Source organism: Rousettus aegyptiacus, unplaced genomic scaffold (genome assembly GCF_014176215.1).
Source record: "Rousettus aegyptiacus isolate mRouAeg1 unplaced genomic scaffold, mRouAeg1.p scaffold_m13_p_13, whole genome shotgun sequence".
Lineage (NCBI taxonomy): Eukaryota > Metazoa > Chordata > Mammalia > Chiroptera > Pteropodidae > Rousettus > Rousettus aegyptiacus.
The window spans coordinates 75761417-75778156 of NW_023416288.1; the positions used below are offsets into that span (position 1 = coordinate 75761417).

The 16740-nt window shown below is 37.7% G+C and overlaps 1 protein-coding gene across 1 annotated transcript in view; it reads left to right on the forward strand.

Moving 5' to 3' along the window:
* The first annotated feature begins 677 nt into the window (after positions 1-677).
* EPDR1 (ependymin related 1) overlaps positions 678-16740 on the forward strand; it is a 30353-nt gene continuing 14290 nt past the window's right edge. Inside the window, exon 1 of the mRNA XM_016138051.2 lies at positions 678-1236. Within this exon, the coding sequence (XP_015993537.1) occupies positions 938-1236 (299 nt within the window). The 5' untranslated portion in view covers positions 678-937. The remainder of the gene's footprint in view (positions 1237-16740) is intronic.

Genomic DNA, 16740 nt, shown 5'->3' on the forward strand with positions numbered 1-16740 from the left:
TTTCATCTGTCTTACTCAACCTCATCCTTGAAATGCAGATAAAATAAAAAGAAACTATAAACTTGGATAGCAAGGGTCTTTTTTTTTTTTTTTAAGTTGCTTCTTTTTTCTTGATTCCATATCATAGATCCTAACATTACATAGATATACATTGTAAACCCAATTAATTTTGTCCTTGAAAATACTAAACTCCCAGACCCACAACATCTAGGCTTGTGGTATTGTCAGGTGATGGGTGAGGGGAGCAGTCTCACTGCAAGTATGGCATGGAGAAAATGTCTCTGAGTCTTCAGCCGAAGGTCAAGGGCTTACCCCTGGTCCCCTAGGCTCTAGACTGGGAAATGGCTATTTATCTGTATGAGCTCCCTAAAGTATTTGTAATTGGCGTTATTTCTTCAGGAAAGGGCCCTTCTTTCCATTTTTAATTTGGTGGAAGAGGTGGCACTTTTTGCGAAAGGGGCAAGTTATGTGGAACATAACAAGTGCAGCAGCACTGCTTTCCTGACTTTGATTTTGTCCCCTAGTGTGTGGTTACCCGATGAACACTGAAGTTCTGGGAGAAACATATCCTTTTTCATCACCACCTCTCCCTCTTTTTAAAACGTGGATGCTCTTCAGGATGCTAATGGCACTACTGCCACTGCATTTCCTGTTGGCAGCAGAGAGCAAGTGAAAACAAGCTGCAGCGGGCACTGGCCAACGCAGAAATAACGCCTGCGTGGCTCACCCAAACTTTCCCAGGCCCCTGGTCTCGGCTCCCGGCCTGGCGTGTCCTGATCCCAACAGTTGTAGAGGCCGTTGTGAGGACAAGCAGCAACTTCGCCAAGACCACGCTCAGGCACTGTGCAGGAGACCACGCACCGCCGTCCGCGCCTCGGCCGCGCTGCGCCCAGGCTGTTCAGCGCCCCCGTAGGCTTGGGCTGGCTCTCGAACGGTGATGCCAGGGCGCGCTCCCCTCCGGGGGGCTCTAGGGGCCCTACGCGCCTGGCTGCTGGGTGGCTTCTGGGTCTGGGCGCTGGGCGGCATCTACGGCCCACGGGCGGCGGCGCTGCGAGCGGGGACTTGGGGCAATCCAGGGGCGCCGCGCCCCTGCCAGGCGCCGCAGCAGTGGGAGGGGCGCCAGGTACTATACCGGCAGAGCAGCGGGCGCAATAGTCGCGCGCTGCTGTCCTACGACGGGCTCAACCAGCGCGTCCGGGTGCTGGATGAGAGGAAGGCGCTGATTCCCTGTAAGAGGTACGTGGGGCGCCGGGTGGACAGCCGAGGAGGCCCGGTGCAGGGAGGCCTCCGAGGCTGTGCCCAGGTGTTCGATTACCAGCCGGTAGCGGAGCCTCCTTCCTATCAAAGAGAAACTTTGCAAGGAGTATCCCTCGGGGATATACAGCAAAGTCGGAGTTTGTGGAAGGCTGGGCCCACCAAGGGCAGCCTAATGGCGGGCACTCAGTGGGATCTAGCTGGGCGGTGGTTGATAAAGAAGGAATCCGTCATGGGCGGGATCGCATTGTCGGGCGCCCGAGTGCAGTGCGCAGGCCGAGTCTCTTGGAGACCCCTTCTGCCTAAGGCGTGTCTTCTGCACTATCTCTTCTCATCTTGGAGCCATCTGCGAGGGACGTATATATTTAAAAACATATATTCTTTAAGAATTAGTCTTTACACTCTAAACATATATTCTTTAAGAATTAGTCTTTACACTCCACGGGGGAGTAAGACTGCAGCAAATCTTAATACCATTTCACCTAAGAGCATTTGTTGAGTATTAGGCATCTTGGAGAAAGCATGGGAGTGACAGATCCTTTCAAAGTAGTACAAGAGTGCAAGATAATATATTATAAAACATAAAACATGAATGCTGAGGAGTCTAGGAGTGGCTGAGTCATCATGAGGTCTGGGAATATTTGTGAGGCCTTTCGAGAACATGAATACTTTCTATTAGGCCTCTAATGACATAGCAATAATAATAACAATCAACATTTAAGCACTTATTATATACCAGGAATGGTGCTGAGGACTTTCCACATACTATATGATTTAGTTTAAATCTCATAAGAACTTAACAGTATAGGATTTATGATCTCTGTTTTACAGAGAATCTGAGGGAGGTAAAACAACTTTCTCAAAATCGCACAGCTGGGAATCGAGGACGTCGGTGGAATCTGACACCTATGATATACCAGTTTCTCATTTGTTTGTTCATTCATTCATTCCACATGCACTTTCTTTCTCTCTCTCTCTCTCTCTCTCTCTCTCTCTCTCTCTCTCTCTCTCTGTGTGTGTGTGTGTGTGTGGCACTGTGTATAAACAGAGTGGATCCTGGGCTTCATGGAGGTCATAGACTGGGGTTGGAGTCACATAAATAGAAAATTACCATACAGTGAGATGAGAGATGAGCTGGATGTGATTAGAGACCTCAGATGGGCACCTAACTCAGGCTCCCTGGAGGAGGCGAAACATGAGAAGCCCCAAAATTCCTTTATGAGCTTACTGGAGGAAGTGTGGAAGGAAGACGGTTCAGGGGGATGAGAGTGTATTCCAGGCTTGACTTGTGTGCCATCTTGGAGCAGACATGGCTAAGTATAGTCCAATCACTATTAGGTCTGAGACACAGAGTACGATGAGAGATTGGGGGTCCCTTGAAAGATTTTTAAACAGTGGAATGCTATGATTGAATAATGTAGAGAACACTAGATGCATAGTTGAGAGTGAAGGAGGGCAAGAGTGAGAGCAAGAATATTGCCCGGTAGACTTTCGTAGAGGTCCAGTTGAAAGACAGGTAGTGACAATGGTGATAGTGAGAAATGGATACATTAGAGAATTATTAAAGAGGTTTACTGAAGGATATGCAAATGACGAGAATGTGTGTGCCCAAAGTGGCAATGGAGAGAGGTGTCATTTTTGGCTTCTGAAGCTTACGATATGGTGGCATGGAATAGACAGTGACAGCAATGCTGTTCACTGAGATAGGGTTTGACTTTCTGCACTTCTGTTAAGGATTTATTGCTACTCTTTATGTGCACTGATATGAAGGCTGGTACAGTAGTGGTATATTGATGAATAGTCATGCTAAAGGTGGACTGGATGGCCTTAAGCACACTATTGAAGCAGAAGATAGCCAGGAGAAGGATAGGGTTCATCTTCCAGAGAGTATTTTCAGAATTTAAGAGATTAAGCTTTAAGAGTCAAACAAATCTTGCTCTGAATCCAGATTCTTAATGTGGGTCTTTGGGTAAGTTACTAAAGCTTTCTAAGCCTCAAGTTTCTCATTTACAAAATGGGAATACTAATAATACCTACTTTAGTGGATTGTTGCAGGGAATAAAGGAATTCAAGTATATAAAGCATATAGTGCAGTGTCTGACACATAGAGGGTGCTTAGCACATGGCCACAGTTATCCCTGTCACCACCATTACCATCACCACTCTGGTGAATTTACCATGGCCCAGAAGCTAGCTGCCAGCCCTTGTGGGCTCTGAAACTTGATCCCTCAGAGCACTCAGGGGCCCTTCTTTTGAGAGCTGAGTCTGAGTAAGCAAGCTCAAATGCTGAACTGTATTTCAGTGAGTGCTATAGCTGGCATGGGGGCCAGAATTAAAATCCACAAGACTAGGTCATTCTCTCCCTATAGACAGAACTGTATGGAAGCCAAATTGTAATTAGGAGATTGTGAGCGAAGACTTGGAGCAAATTCATTGAATCTAATGATTTCCTGCTCTAGGCCAGGCCATATACTCAATATTGAGTTTTCCATCATGAATAACATAGGCCAGCTCAGGGTAATCAGTCTAAGATCAAGTGATGAATTCATTTTCACCATAGAGACGCCTTGTCACTGATTCACTGCTGGCCCAGATTTCCTCCACACTGCACAGAGTCTTGGTGGGGCCTACTCAGGCCTGCTTTAGCAATCTTTCTTCTTCTATGACTTCATGATTGATAAATATGGTCTTTAGATGTGTGTACTGTATCTGTAGTGGGGTCACAGGCAAATCTTGCTAGCCTAGAAGTACTTTTTTCCCATGTGGTGATTTCTCATTTCCTGGCCCCAATCCATCAAGTGTTGATTTCAGTTTAACTTTTAGAAGACAATTTTATTCCCTTTCCAATTTCTTGGCAAGGTTCTGTCTCACAGTCCCATCTCTGGCCCTAAGTCACATGTAAAAAAAGAGTGTTTAATGCATAAATGCATTTTACAGCTCATTGAATGTAGTTTTGTTGAAACAAACTCAACAACTTTTTCAGGTATTAGCAGTCTGACCAAGAAACCAAATGTTATTTGAAGAAAATATGGATGGGTTGTCTCTCTATTTATTAGTAAGTTGAGAAATAAGTTTTAGAATTGGATCAACTTTTCAAGATTTTTATTTTGCATCCAGACAGTTATGGAAAATCCCACTGATAGTTACTGTGGAAAGACCAGGATTTTCCAGGCTCTCTTTACTCTGATATTATGGAAAAGATGAAACAATTGTACAAACTCAGATAAGACAAGGCTTAGCAGAGAATGGGAAATGTTAGCAATTGATACTGTTTTGTTTTCTGCTTCCAACTGTCTTTCCTGATTCCTTGATTAAGCTCACTGGTATTACATAAGGAAAAGCAAGAAGATTATTTTCATAGTCAACTTGTTGAACTTTAGAGAATGTAGATACTTAATGAATTTTATTAGGCCACCAGTAACTCACTGCTTCCACTTATAAAATGGTGGCTTGGGTGTTGCAATTAATGAAGCTATCATGTAGAATGAGCAGAGAGGCATCAAGAGAATCTGCATAGGTAAGTCATCAATAATATCTTAAAATACTATTCAACAACCAATCCTAAACTGAGCAGAGGACTTGAATAGATGTCTCTGCAAAGAGGGCATACAGATGGCCAATAGAAAAGATATTCAGCATCACTAATCATCAGGGAAATGCAAATTAAGACCACAATGATATATCATCTCACACCTGTAAGAATAGCCATCATTAATAGATCAAAAAATAACAAGTGCTGGCAAGGATATGGAGAGAAAGGAGCCCTTGTGCATTGTTGTCAAGATTGCAAATTGGAAAACAGTTTGGATGTTCCTGAAAAATTTTTTAAATAGAACTATCATATGACCCACTTCAGGGTATTTATCTGAAGAAATCTAAAACACTAATTCAAAAAGATATCTGCATCTCTATGTTCATTGCAACATTATTTACTGTAGCCAAAATATGGAAGCAATCTAAGTGTCCATCAATAGATGATTGGATAAAGAGGATGTAGTACATATATACAATGGAATATAAAAAGAATAAAAATAATGAAATCTTACAATTTGCAGCAAAATGGATGGACCTAGAGGCTACTATGCTGAGTGAAAAACTCAGTGTTTTAGGTTCCACACTTGTATGTGGAATCTAAAAAACAAAATAATTAACAAATAAAACAGCAACAAACTCATAAGTACAGAGAACAAACTGATGGTCACCAGATGGGAGGGGAGTTGGTGGGGGTGGGGGGGAATGGGTGAAAAATTAAGAAGCACAAATTGATAGTTGCAAAATAGTCACAGGGATGTGAAGAATAACACAGGGAATATAATCAATAATATTGTAGTATCTATGTATGGTGTCAAGTGGGTACTAGACTTATTGGGAGGATCACTTCATAAATTACATGAATGTCTAACCACTATACTGTACACCTGAAACTAATATAATATTGAATGTGAACTATAATTGAAAATTAAAAAAAAAAAACAAATAACAATTAATGCTACCTGTTTGGGGATTTTTTTTTTTTTTTGTAAAGGATTACAAGAAAAGTATGGCTTAAAGGGATTGGCAAGTGGATTTTTATTCAAATTCTGATCAGTCTATGTCTACCTCAGTTTTCTCAGAGCATTTTATTTCTTGGAGAACAGAATATCATTTCTCCTCTCTATTTTTTTTTAGAAAACCACCTAGTGTCATCGAGATAGCATGGGCATCTATTTAGATAGTCATGGGATGCCAAATGTGGATTTTAATTCTGGCTTCACATAAACAAGGTCCTTAACTCCTCAGAACATCAATGGTTTTCAACTTTTATTTTGATGATATCTTCAGTGATGATACTAAATAATACTTAGACTTTCTTTCTTAAATTATGTACAGAGAGATTAAATGATACCATAAAGTCACTAATTGTACTTCTTCTATTATATCAAGCTGATTCCTGTTTCTACCATGATGCAATGAACTTGACATAGATTCTAAAATTTTTCTTGGCTTGTCCCTTTGTGTAAATAAATTCAGAGTTATTTTTCTCCCTTCTCCTTTTCACCAGTTTGTATTCACAGGCAAAGAAAAGAAGATGCGACTTTTAAATGCTTTGGACTCTAACTCAGAAGGCTTTCCTGTCCATGGAGCCTCCCTGTATATAAGGGACTGACGGGACTGCTTACAGAAGTGTTCCTTCCCATATCTGCTGGGGAAGATAAATTCCAAGGGATATTATCACATTAAGTAACTTCAGTGGCCATATGTGCTTGAGAATCAAGATGAGTCTTTTTTTTCTCCAAATATATAATTTTATTTTATTTTGAAACTATCTCACACAGAAAAGTTGCAGTTATAGTCCACAGCCATCATTTTTCTGCCTGAACTATTTGAGAGTGAGTTGTCAACTTGATATCCTCACAACCCCCAAATACTTCAGTGTGTATTTGCTACCAACAAGGACACTCTCCTGCACAACTACAACACAACCATTAAAATCAGAAAATTAACATGGATTCATTTTGCCATTTGAAATTCAGGTCTCATTCGAGTTTTACCAGTTGTCCTTTTTATGTTCTTTAGAGTAAATGGGCCCAGTTTATATTCAAGTGTTGCATTTAGGTGTTGTATCTTTTTGGCCTCTTTGTGTCTGGAACAGTTCCTTGGTCTTTTTGCACTTCGATAATTTTGAAGATTACAGGCCAGTATTTTGGTAGGATGTCCTTCAATTTGGGTTCGCCTGATGTTTCTTCATAATTAGATTCAAGTTATTCACTTATAGTATTACAGAGGCAATACTATATTCCTTTTGCATCCTGATGTTTACTTTGATTATTTGATTAACTGATGTCTGCAAGATTTTGTCAATGTGAAGTGATATTTTTTTTACTTTGTGAATAGTAACTATTTTGTAGGGAGATATTTTAAAACCATGTACGTAGCCCATTCTTCATTAACCTTTCAATTTATCCATTTATTTATATTAGCATGGACTCAGAGATTCTCATTGTGTTTCATTTATTCTCATTGTTTATTTCCATGTTCAAATTTTCCCAGATTTGGCCAGTGGGACCCTCTTCAAATTGCCTTCTATGTTCTTTTGACATGTCTCTCTTATTCTTTGAGCATTTCCTTGCCTTCTGGCACTACCACGTATTCCAAGATCATCCATACTTTCCCTGCTAGAGTCTTGGAATAATCCACTTCTCAAGAACCTCTAGTTACTTTTACTGGAGAATAATATTTGGAAGCCAAGATTTCTGCTCTAGTTGTGCTTATGGCTGTGGGGTGGGGTTGCTTCTAAGCCCTCTCAGTGGACAAAACAAGGGGATATAGGTTTGAATACACACACAAAAACACACACACACAATTGCTTACACATATATACACACATTTACACCTACATTTATTTCTAAGCTTTCAATTCTAATTCATAGAGGTATTTATACCAATACCACCAATTCTAATCTACCACCACATAGTTCATTCTAGTTTCCTCTTGTTCATTTTTGTAATTCCCTGCTCAGAGAAAACTAGTTTCCATAATTCAGTCGCAGTTGATAACCAATCGTGCATTGCTCTGATGCCCTTCCCTGCCTGGGTGTCCTTTTCACCCTGCTTGGGCTCTGCACCCCTGGCCAAGGCAGATACCTACCTTGCTTGGCCCTATCTAATGGCTCTAGACTAAATTGTTCAATGAGAGTGAGGGGAGATCATGTATGTTTTTTTGTAAGTTTGTTTCCTTTTGGATCTGTCAGGGTAACACCATTATAACTTCTCAGAATGTGTCTGTGGCTAAGGAAAGTAAATTAGTGCTAAGTGTTCAACAAATTTATTTGATCACAAACCTTGTTTTTCATAGATTGGACTTTCTTTTTATGAACTCATGATTTTCAGAATTTCAAGGATATAATTCTTTTTTACTTCATTCCTTCCTCTTGATCCCTGATGGCTGGAACCAGCAGTTTCTTTTATTAGCTCAGAAGTATGACTGCTTACAGCCTCTTGTTCCTTGAAAAATAAACCGTGCTGACTTGTAATACTGCATTTTTCTTCAAGAAAAAAAGATATTTTTTAGAAGCATATATAGTTTAAGAGTCTTAATTTGATGGGTCTATTGACCCTGGATTTCAGAGGACTGATGCTGGGATGTGGAGAGAGAAGCAGACAGTGAGGAACAAGGAGTTCCAAGGAAGATAAGCACAATAAATTAAAGGGAATGGCAGGGTATAAGACTAACTTATAAATAGAAGTTGGAAGTGGTCTCCATAATAGTCTGAAAACATCTTTACTTGTCTCCATTAACCTTGAGCTTTTGAGCTCTTTCTTCCTGATTCTGACCTTAAAGATGATGGTCAGGGGAAAAGTGCCCAAAGATCTGGAAATACTTCACCAATTAGTGGTTTGTTTTTCCTGGAATAAGTGTTATAGTCTTATATTTCTCAAATTCCAGTAAATCTTCTATTTTCCCCCATTATAATTTCTTTCAGTTTACCCATCTTTAAAGAAAATAATTCTCCTCTCGATTCTACTAGCCGAAACCCCATTTAAAGCAAATCTCATGCTGACCCCAATTTATTTCTTCCCATGCTCTCTTGAATCCGCTTCAAGCAAACTTTCACCACCCCAACTCTACTGAAACTGCTCTGGTCAAGAGTAATGTACTCCACATTACTCCACAAGTGATCTTTTATCAGTTCTCATTTTACCATTGGTCATTTCTTCCATCTTGATATACTTTCTTCATGTGGCTTTCAGGGTACTACACTCTTTTGGTTTCCTCTTCTACTTATTTCCTCTTCTTTTCAGTCTCCTCCTCTTCTCTCAGACCATTAATGATAAAATGTCTCAGGGCAGAGGCTTTATAGCCATTTACTTTTCTATCATTTCAGTCATAGCTTTAAATGCCATGGGAGACTACCATGTTTATCTTGTACATCACATGTCTATCACATGTATATCTTAAGCCTATAGCTCTCTCCTTAACTCTACACTCATATATTCAAATATTTTATTGAGTTCCTCATTTGAATCTTTATTGGTCATTTCAAACTCATCCCTTCCTGACAAACAAATAAACAAAAGTTCATCCTCTTGAAGTTTTATCTCAGCCAATAGCAAACTGTTCAGGATCATGAATCACTGATCCTGGAGTTATCACTGATTTATTTTTCTCCTGTTGCTTCAAGTAATCCATAAGCAAATCCTATCGACTCTAATTTTGATATAGACCGAGAATTTGAATGCAGTTTCACTCTCATCTTGGTTTAAATCTTCATCATTCTTGCTTAGATTTATTTGCAATAGCCTCTTAATGTGTTCACCTACTTTTGCCCCTGCCTTCATTGGCCTGTTCTCAACACAGGAGCCCAAATGATTCTGCTAAAAATGTACCATGTTACTCATCTGTTCAAAACCCTCCAATGCTTTGCTGTCTCTCAGCATAAGTGTCCTACAAGGACCTGATCACCCTATGGGATCTGCTCCCTTACCCCTCCACTCCTTGTCTCTGATATTGTCAGTCCATCATCCATCCATTATCCCATCATCACCTCACTACAGTCCATGGCCTTAGCAGGCTTACCACTTTGGCACTTGTGTTGTTCCTTCTGCCTAAAAAGCCTTTTCCCTAAAAAGCTGCATGGTCCACTCCCAAATTAGACTGTCTCTCCTCTTCATATTCTTATATACTACACCTCACTGCCTTATATATTCAAGATACTTACCATTATCTAACATACTTATTAATTTTTAGTAAGTCTGTTCCCTCATCTCCCCTGCCTCTCCTGGCCCAGAGGAAAGCTTCATAAGTCATGGATTTTTGTTTGGTTGCTGTTGTATCTCCAGCACCATAGAATGGGGTCTGACTAAAATTTTAAAAATTTTAAAAATTTAGAGGGTGAGTAATAATGATAATGTATTCATTGTAGAAGGATGTCTGAAATACAGATATGCAAATAGAAAAAGTAAAAATGGTCAATGGTCCATAACTGCCCAACTAGTATGACTACTGTTAATACCTTCTGAATATCCTAGGGGATTTTTAGATGCACAGTATACATACTGTAACACATACTGGTTCATAATGGCCTTTTTGCCACTTAACAAAACATTCTGCAAGCTCATCCATACAAACTACTCTATTTCTACCATCTTTGAACTCCTAGCTTCCCATCATTCAAGTCTTAGCTCATCATCTCCTCAGAGGGGCTTCTCTGTGACCACTCAAGAAACTCCTTATAAGCCACTCTCCATCACATCTCATTCTGTTTCCTTCAGGGAACTATCACTGTGTAACATTGTCTCATCAGTTCAGTAGTCTGGTGTTTATTGTCTATCTTTCCTGGAGTGAGAAGATATCATAAATATGGTTTATCAGCAAATCCCCAGCACATAGAGGTGTTTGGCATATAGAAAGTCTTAATTAATGTGTGAATAAATTCCATTTTTTGATTTTTAAAATTTATTTTTATTTTTCAATTAGTTGATGCTCAATATTGTATTAGGTTCAGGTGTACAGCATAGTGGTTGAATGTTTATATAACTTACAAAGTGATTCCCCTCAATAAGTCTTGTAAACTACCTGATACTATGTCTAGTTATTACAGCATTATTGACTATATTCTCTAAACTGTACTGTATATCCTGTGACTGTTTTGTAACTGCCAATTTCTATGTAATCCCTTCAAATTCTTCACCTTGCCCTTCAACCTGGCAACCATTAGTTTGTTCTCTGCATCTATGAGTCTGCTTCTGTCTTGCTTGTTGGTTTATTTTGCCTTTTATATTTCACATATAAGTGAAATCACATGGTATTTGTATTTATCTGTCCAACCTATCTCACTTAGCACAATATCCTCTAGGTCCAACCATGTTGTCAGAAATGGTAAGACTATTCGTTTCTATGAATGAATAATATTTATTGTATGTATGTACCACTTCTTTATCCATTAAATGTTCCAACATTTAATCCATTTACATTTAAAGTAATTATTAATAAAGGTGGAGTTAGTGACATTAATTGTTTTTTTCATTGTTTTTTTTGTAGTTCTTTGTTCCTTTCTTATTCTCTCGCTCTCTTCTTTTGTTGTTGATGACTTTCTATAGTGTAACATTTGAATTATTTTCTCTTTATTTCTTTATATGTCTTAAGAATATTTGGTTGTGATTATCATGTGCTTAATATGTACCAAGCTATATTTAAAGCAGTCTGTGGTTACTTAATTTCAAACACATTCTATAATCGCCACCATTTTTACTCATCCTCTCTTTATTTATGTTTTTGTCATTTTGTTTTACTTCATGTGTGTGCACGTGTGTGTGTGCATGTATGTGTATCCCTTAATTTACCTTTGTAATTACACATGATCATCCTACTTTTGGCTTTTCATTTTTGTACTAACTTTAGTGTTGGGAGATCCACTGCTTTTATTATGTGTTTGGCAGTGAGCATGTTTTTTTTTTTTTCCTTGTGATATTTTCTTATTGAAATTTTTTATTTTTTCTTCTTTTCTTTAATATATCTTGGCATACTGGTTTGGTGGTGGTGAACTCCTTTAGCTTTTTCTTGTCTGAGAAGTTCTTTTTCTTTCCTTTGATTCTCAGTGTTAGCTTTGCTGGGTAGAGTAATTTTGGTTGTAGGTCCTTACTTTTCATCACTTTGAATAGCTTGTGCCAATCCTTTCAAGGCTGAAAAGTTTTTGTTGAGAAATCAACTGACAGTCTTATGGGAGCTCTCTTGTAGGTAACTTACTGCTTTTCTCTTGCTACTTTAAAAATCTTCATTTCTAAACTTTGGCATTTTGATTATGATGTGCCTTGGTGTGGGTTTCTTTGGGTTCATCTTGTTTGGGACTCTTTGAGCTTCCTGGACTTGTATGTCTGTTTTCTTTAACAAGTTAGGGAAGTTTTCAGTCATTCTTTCTTCAAAAAGCATTTCTTATGTTTTAAAAAAAAATTTTTAAATTAAATTTATTGAGTTGACATTGGTTAATAAAATTATGTAGGTTTCATGTGTATAATTCAATTCACCACCCAAAATAAAATCTCCTTCTGTTGCCATATATTTGACCCCCTTTACTTTTTTCTTCCTCCCTCCTTCTCTTTCCCCTCTGGTAACCACTAAACCATTGTTTGTGGCCATGAGCTTTTGTTCATTTGTTTGTTTGTCATCTTCATTTGTTACTTTCAGTTTTATATCCCACATATGAGTGAAATCATATGATTCTCAACTTTTTCTGTCTGACTTGTTTCACTGAGCTTGATAATCTCAAGATCCAACATGTTGTTGCAAATAGAATTACTTCATCTTTTCTTACATCTGAGCGATACTCCATTACATGTATGTACCACATCTTCTTTATCCAAGCATCCATTGAAGGATACGTTAGTTGTTTCTATGTCTTGGGTACTGTGAATAATGCTGCAAGGAACATAGGTTTACATGTATCTTTATAGATAAATGTTTTCAAATGTTTTGGTTATATACCCAGAAGAGCATTGCTGGTATGATAGTTCTTTTCTTTTGAAGAACCTTCATACTGTTTCCACAGTGGTTATAGCAAAGAACTCAAAGCATAAATCAGGATAATTTATAACAACAAAAACATAAAAGGCTAGAGGGTAAAGGTCAAAATTTGCAAAGGGGAATGGAGATAAGGTGCATACAGAAGAAAAAGGACTATTATGTATATGAAACTTTCTTTTACATACGCTTCATGGTAACCACACACACACACACACACACACAAATTCAAAACTAAGACACATAACATAAACAGAGACGGAAAAGAGGGAAAAATCATAGACTACCACCAAACTAAAGTAACAGACAGAAACACTAGGACAGAGAAACAGTGTAGACACCAAGCTACCGGAAAACAAGTAGAGTTTCAATCCCTTGCTCTCTCTCTTCTCCTTTGAGGACACCTACAATGTGAATGTTGTTATGCTTGATGTTTTCCCAGAGATCCCTTAAGACTTTCTTCTTTTTAATTATTATTATTATTATTTTTTTTTTGCTGTTCTGATTGGGAGTTTTCTGCTATCTTGTCTCCAAATCATTGATTTGATCCTTGCCTTCTTCTAATCTGTTGTTGATTCCATCTAGTGCATTCTTCCTTTCAGTTATTATAGTCTTCATTTCTGTCTGATTCTATTTTTTTATGTATTCTGTCTCTCTTTTTAAAAAATATTTTCTATCTATTTGTTGAAGTTCGCACTGAGATAATCTATTCTCCCCCTAAGTTTATTGTGCATCCTTATAACCAGGTTTTTGAACTATGTATCTTGTCTCCCTTTTGTTGAGTTCCTTCTCTGGAGTTTTCTCTTGCTTTTTTTTTTCTTTATTTTTCATTTATTACATTTTCTTTGTTTTCTCATTTTGCTTGCCTCCCTGTGTTTGTTTCTATGTGTTAGGAGGAGCTACTGCATCTTGGCAGAGTGGCCTTAGATATAAGAGTTCTGTGGGGCCCAGTGGCAGTCTCCCTGCCTACCTGAGCCAGGTGTTCCAGGGTTGTCCCATGTGTGGGTTTTGTGTCCTCTCCTGCTGTAGTTGAAGCTTGATTGTTGTTAGTACATCAGTGGGTGGGATTGATCTTTAGGCTGATTGGCTGTGAGGACCAGCCATAACTTCTGCTGCAGGCAATCAAGTATGTAGGACTGACTCCATGGTATACTAAAAAGGAAACATTATTTTACTCATATTATTATCCACTGCAATTTCTTTTACTCTAATATTCTTATTATCTGAATCCTTTACTTTAATTCATGTTTCAGTTAGCTAGAGAACTATTCAATTCATTTGTTCAGAGAAGATATTGCTACAGTGGTATACTTTCAGAGACTTTGAATGTCTGAGAACATCTACTTACTACTGTCTTACATAATAATAATTTTGAGGCTATTCAATTCATTGGGTAATAATATTTTTGCTTAAAATTTTTTATAGCATTAGAGCTCTAGATGAGAAGTTTAATACCAAAGTAATTTTGATTTAGTTTCAATAATTTTTTTTCAGCCCAAGTGTTTGTAGGTTGTTTCCATTACTGTTGAGCTTTATTAATTAATGTCTCCAGGTTATGTTTAGCTCTAGGGAGATTTTATTTCCAGAGATTTGATACTCTGTTTTCTCTCTTTGTTTCTTGTAGAATATCTCTCTACTTACATGTATTGGTCCTCTTACATCTGTCCCCCAAATTTACCTTTTATAGCCTTTTCTTCACTTCATATGCTTTTTTTTCTGAGTTCTTTAATATACCTTTTAATTTACTGTTTCTGTTTTTATTTTTGTTTGTTTTTTATAGCCAGTGTGCTTTGCACTACCTACACTGCATTTTCTATTTTAATAATCATGTTTTTCACTAGAAAACTATCCTTGTGGTCACACATTATTGCTTTTTTCTTAAATGCAATATCACCTCAAATCTCAGTGAATGCAAAATATAAGAATTATATTTTAGTTTCATTAACTATTAGCTGGAAGGATATGTGTATTTATAGTCCAGTGTGAAGGGAACTGATACATTTCTACTAAAAAGCATAGTGCCAATTGTATGAGCATGACTATTCTTGTACCCTCTCAACCTCTTCAATACCTCCAATATGTAGTTCTAGAAATCACTGTGGCAACATGAGTATTTCAGTATTAAAGAATCTGGGTTTTTTTTAGTGGTGGTAAAAGAAAGTCATCTTGAACTATTGTCTCATGAACAGTTTTTTTTTTTTTTATTGTCCATCAGATGAAAGAATATATGCCTACACATTGCCAATATTCATCCAGACACATTTTTTGAAGAAAAAAAAAGTCTGTTCAATTTCATAGGCACTGTTTTCCTCTTTTGTACTGGAATCCAATTAGTGGAGGTCCATCACCTTACAGTTTCTTAAATTGCACACATAAGAGTTCTTTGATTTCACTTTTCCTAAGGCTGTATTCTCAAGTAATTTAACTTTGCTTTTGTTATATGTGGTTGGTATCAGCCTGAACAATGTAGTTTGGGTCTAACACAGCAATTTCAAAATAGTATTTTTCTTTTATGTCTCATATTTACTGTAGGGTGTAACTTAGTCTTAGTATATGCCAGAATGGCAAGGGGCCTCAGCTTAATTGTTCCTGCTAAGAGTCAGAGAGCTGGCATGCATTACTAATCTATTATATTGCATGTCAAACTAATCCAAAGTTTGTCCAATTTCTTACATAAAGGCAAAGTCCTTTTGTAATCACAAGATAATATCTGTCTACTCCCTTTTCTGTAATTTAGTATATCTTGGATGGCCAACCAGTTCTATGTGAAGAATCAGTCTTTCCCCTGTAGAATGAGAGAAGTAGCCTTGTATCAGTGAACTAGAATGAGTCTGATTGGAGATCAGACCTAGAGTTGAATCCTGGCACCATTATTTACTATTAAGTTATGTTCTGACCCTCATATTTTCTTATGTGTTAAAAAAACAAAAAAAGCTAATTCAGTCAGCTGAATTTTCCAATCATTATATTGTTTTATTTTATTTATTATTTGTTTGTTTGTTCTCTTGACTACCCTAATTCAGGACAGAAAAACAATTGCCTCTTGGCTATAAGACAGTAGGTGTTCAGGGTCATCTATGCCCAGGCCAGGCTCTAGTATTATGGGTTTTAGGATTAGCCAGATTCTTGGGCTCTGCTTATTCTGGAAGGGAAAGCCCTCATAGACTTGTTATAAGGAATTTAATAGGTAATGCATTGTAAAAGAATTGTTTTTACGTATTTCATTTAAAGGGCTTTCAGCCTCAGCAAGTCTGACTATCAGAGGCTTAAACTACAAATATGTTTCTTTTTTACCTCAGAATTATGGTGATATATGTTTCAGATTTGACTCAATAGTTTCATCAAGGCCTCAGGTTCTTCTCCATCCATCTACTCTGCCGTTCTTAGGATGTCAGTTTAGTTGCAAGATGGCATGCTATCTCCATGCAAGCATATCCTTACACACCTATGTTCAAAGACAGGAAATGAAAGAAGAGGAATAGAACAGAGATTCTCTTCTTTTTTTTAACATTGCATTTTTTAAATTAAATGCATCGAGGTAACATTGGTTAATACCATTATATAAATGTCAGATGTACAATTTTATAATACAACATCTGACACCCCATTGTGCACTCACCACCCAAAGTCTAGTCTCCTTTCATCAGCATATATTTGACCTTCTTTACATTCTTTGTCCTCCACCCCCTCCATTCCCTTCTGGTAACCACCATTCTGTTGTCTGTATCTATGAATTTGTTGTTTGTTTAATTTGTTGCTTTTTGTTTTATATCCCACCTGTAGGTGAAATCATATGGTTCTTGTCCTTTTCTGTCTGACTTATTTTACTTGGCATGATAAACTCAAGATCCATCCTTGTTACAAACAGCAATATTTCATCATTTTTATGGCTTAATATGTACCATATTTCTTTTATTCTTCTTTTCTCTTTTGAGAGAAATTTTCAGAGGATTCCCTCTCCCTACAGACTTCCTTTTAGTTGTCCAATG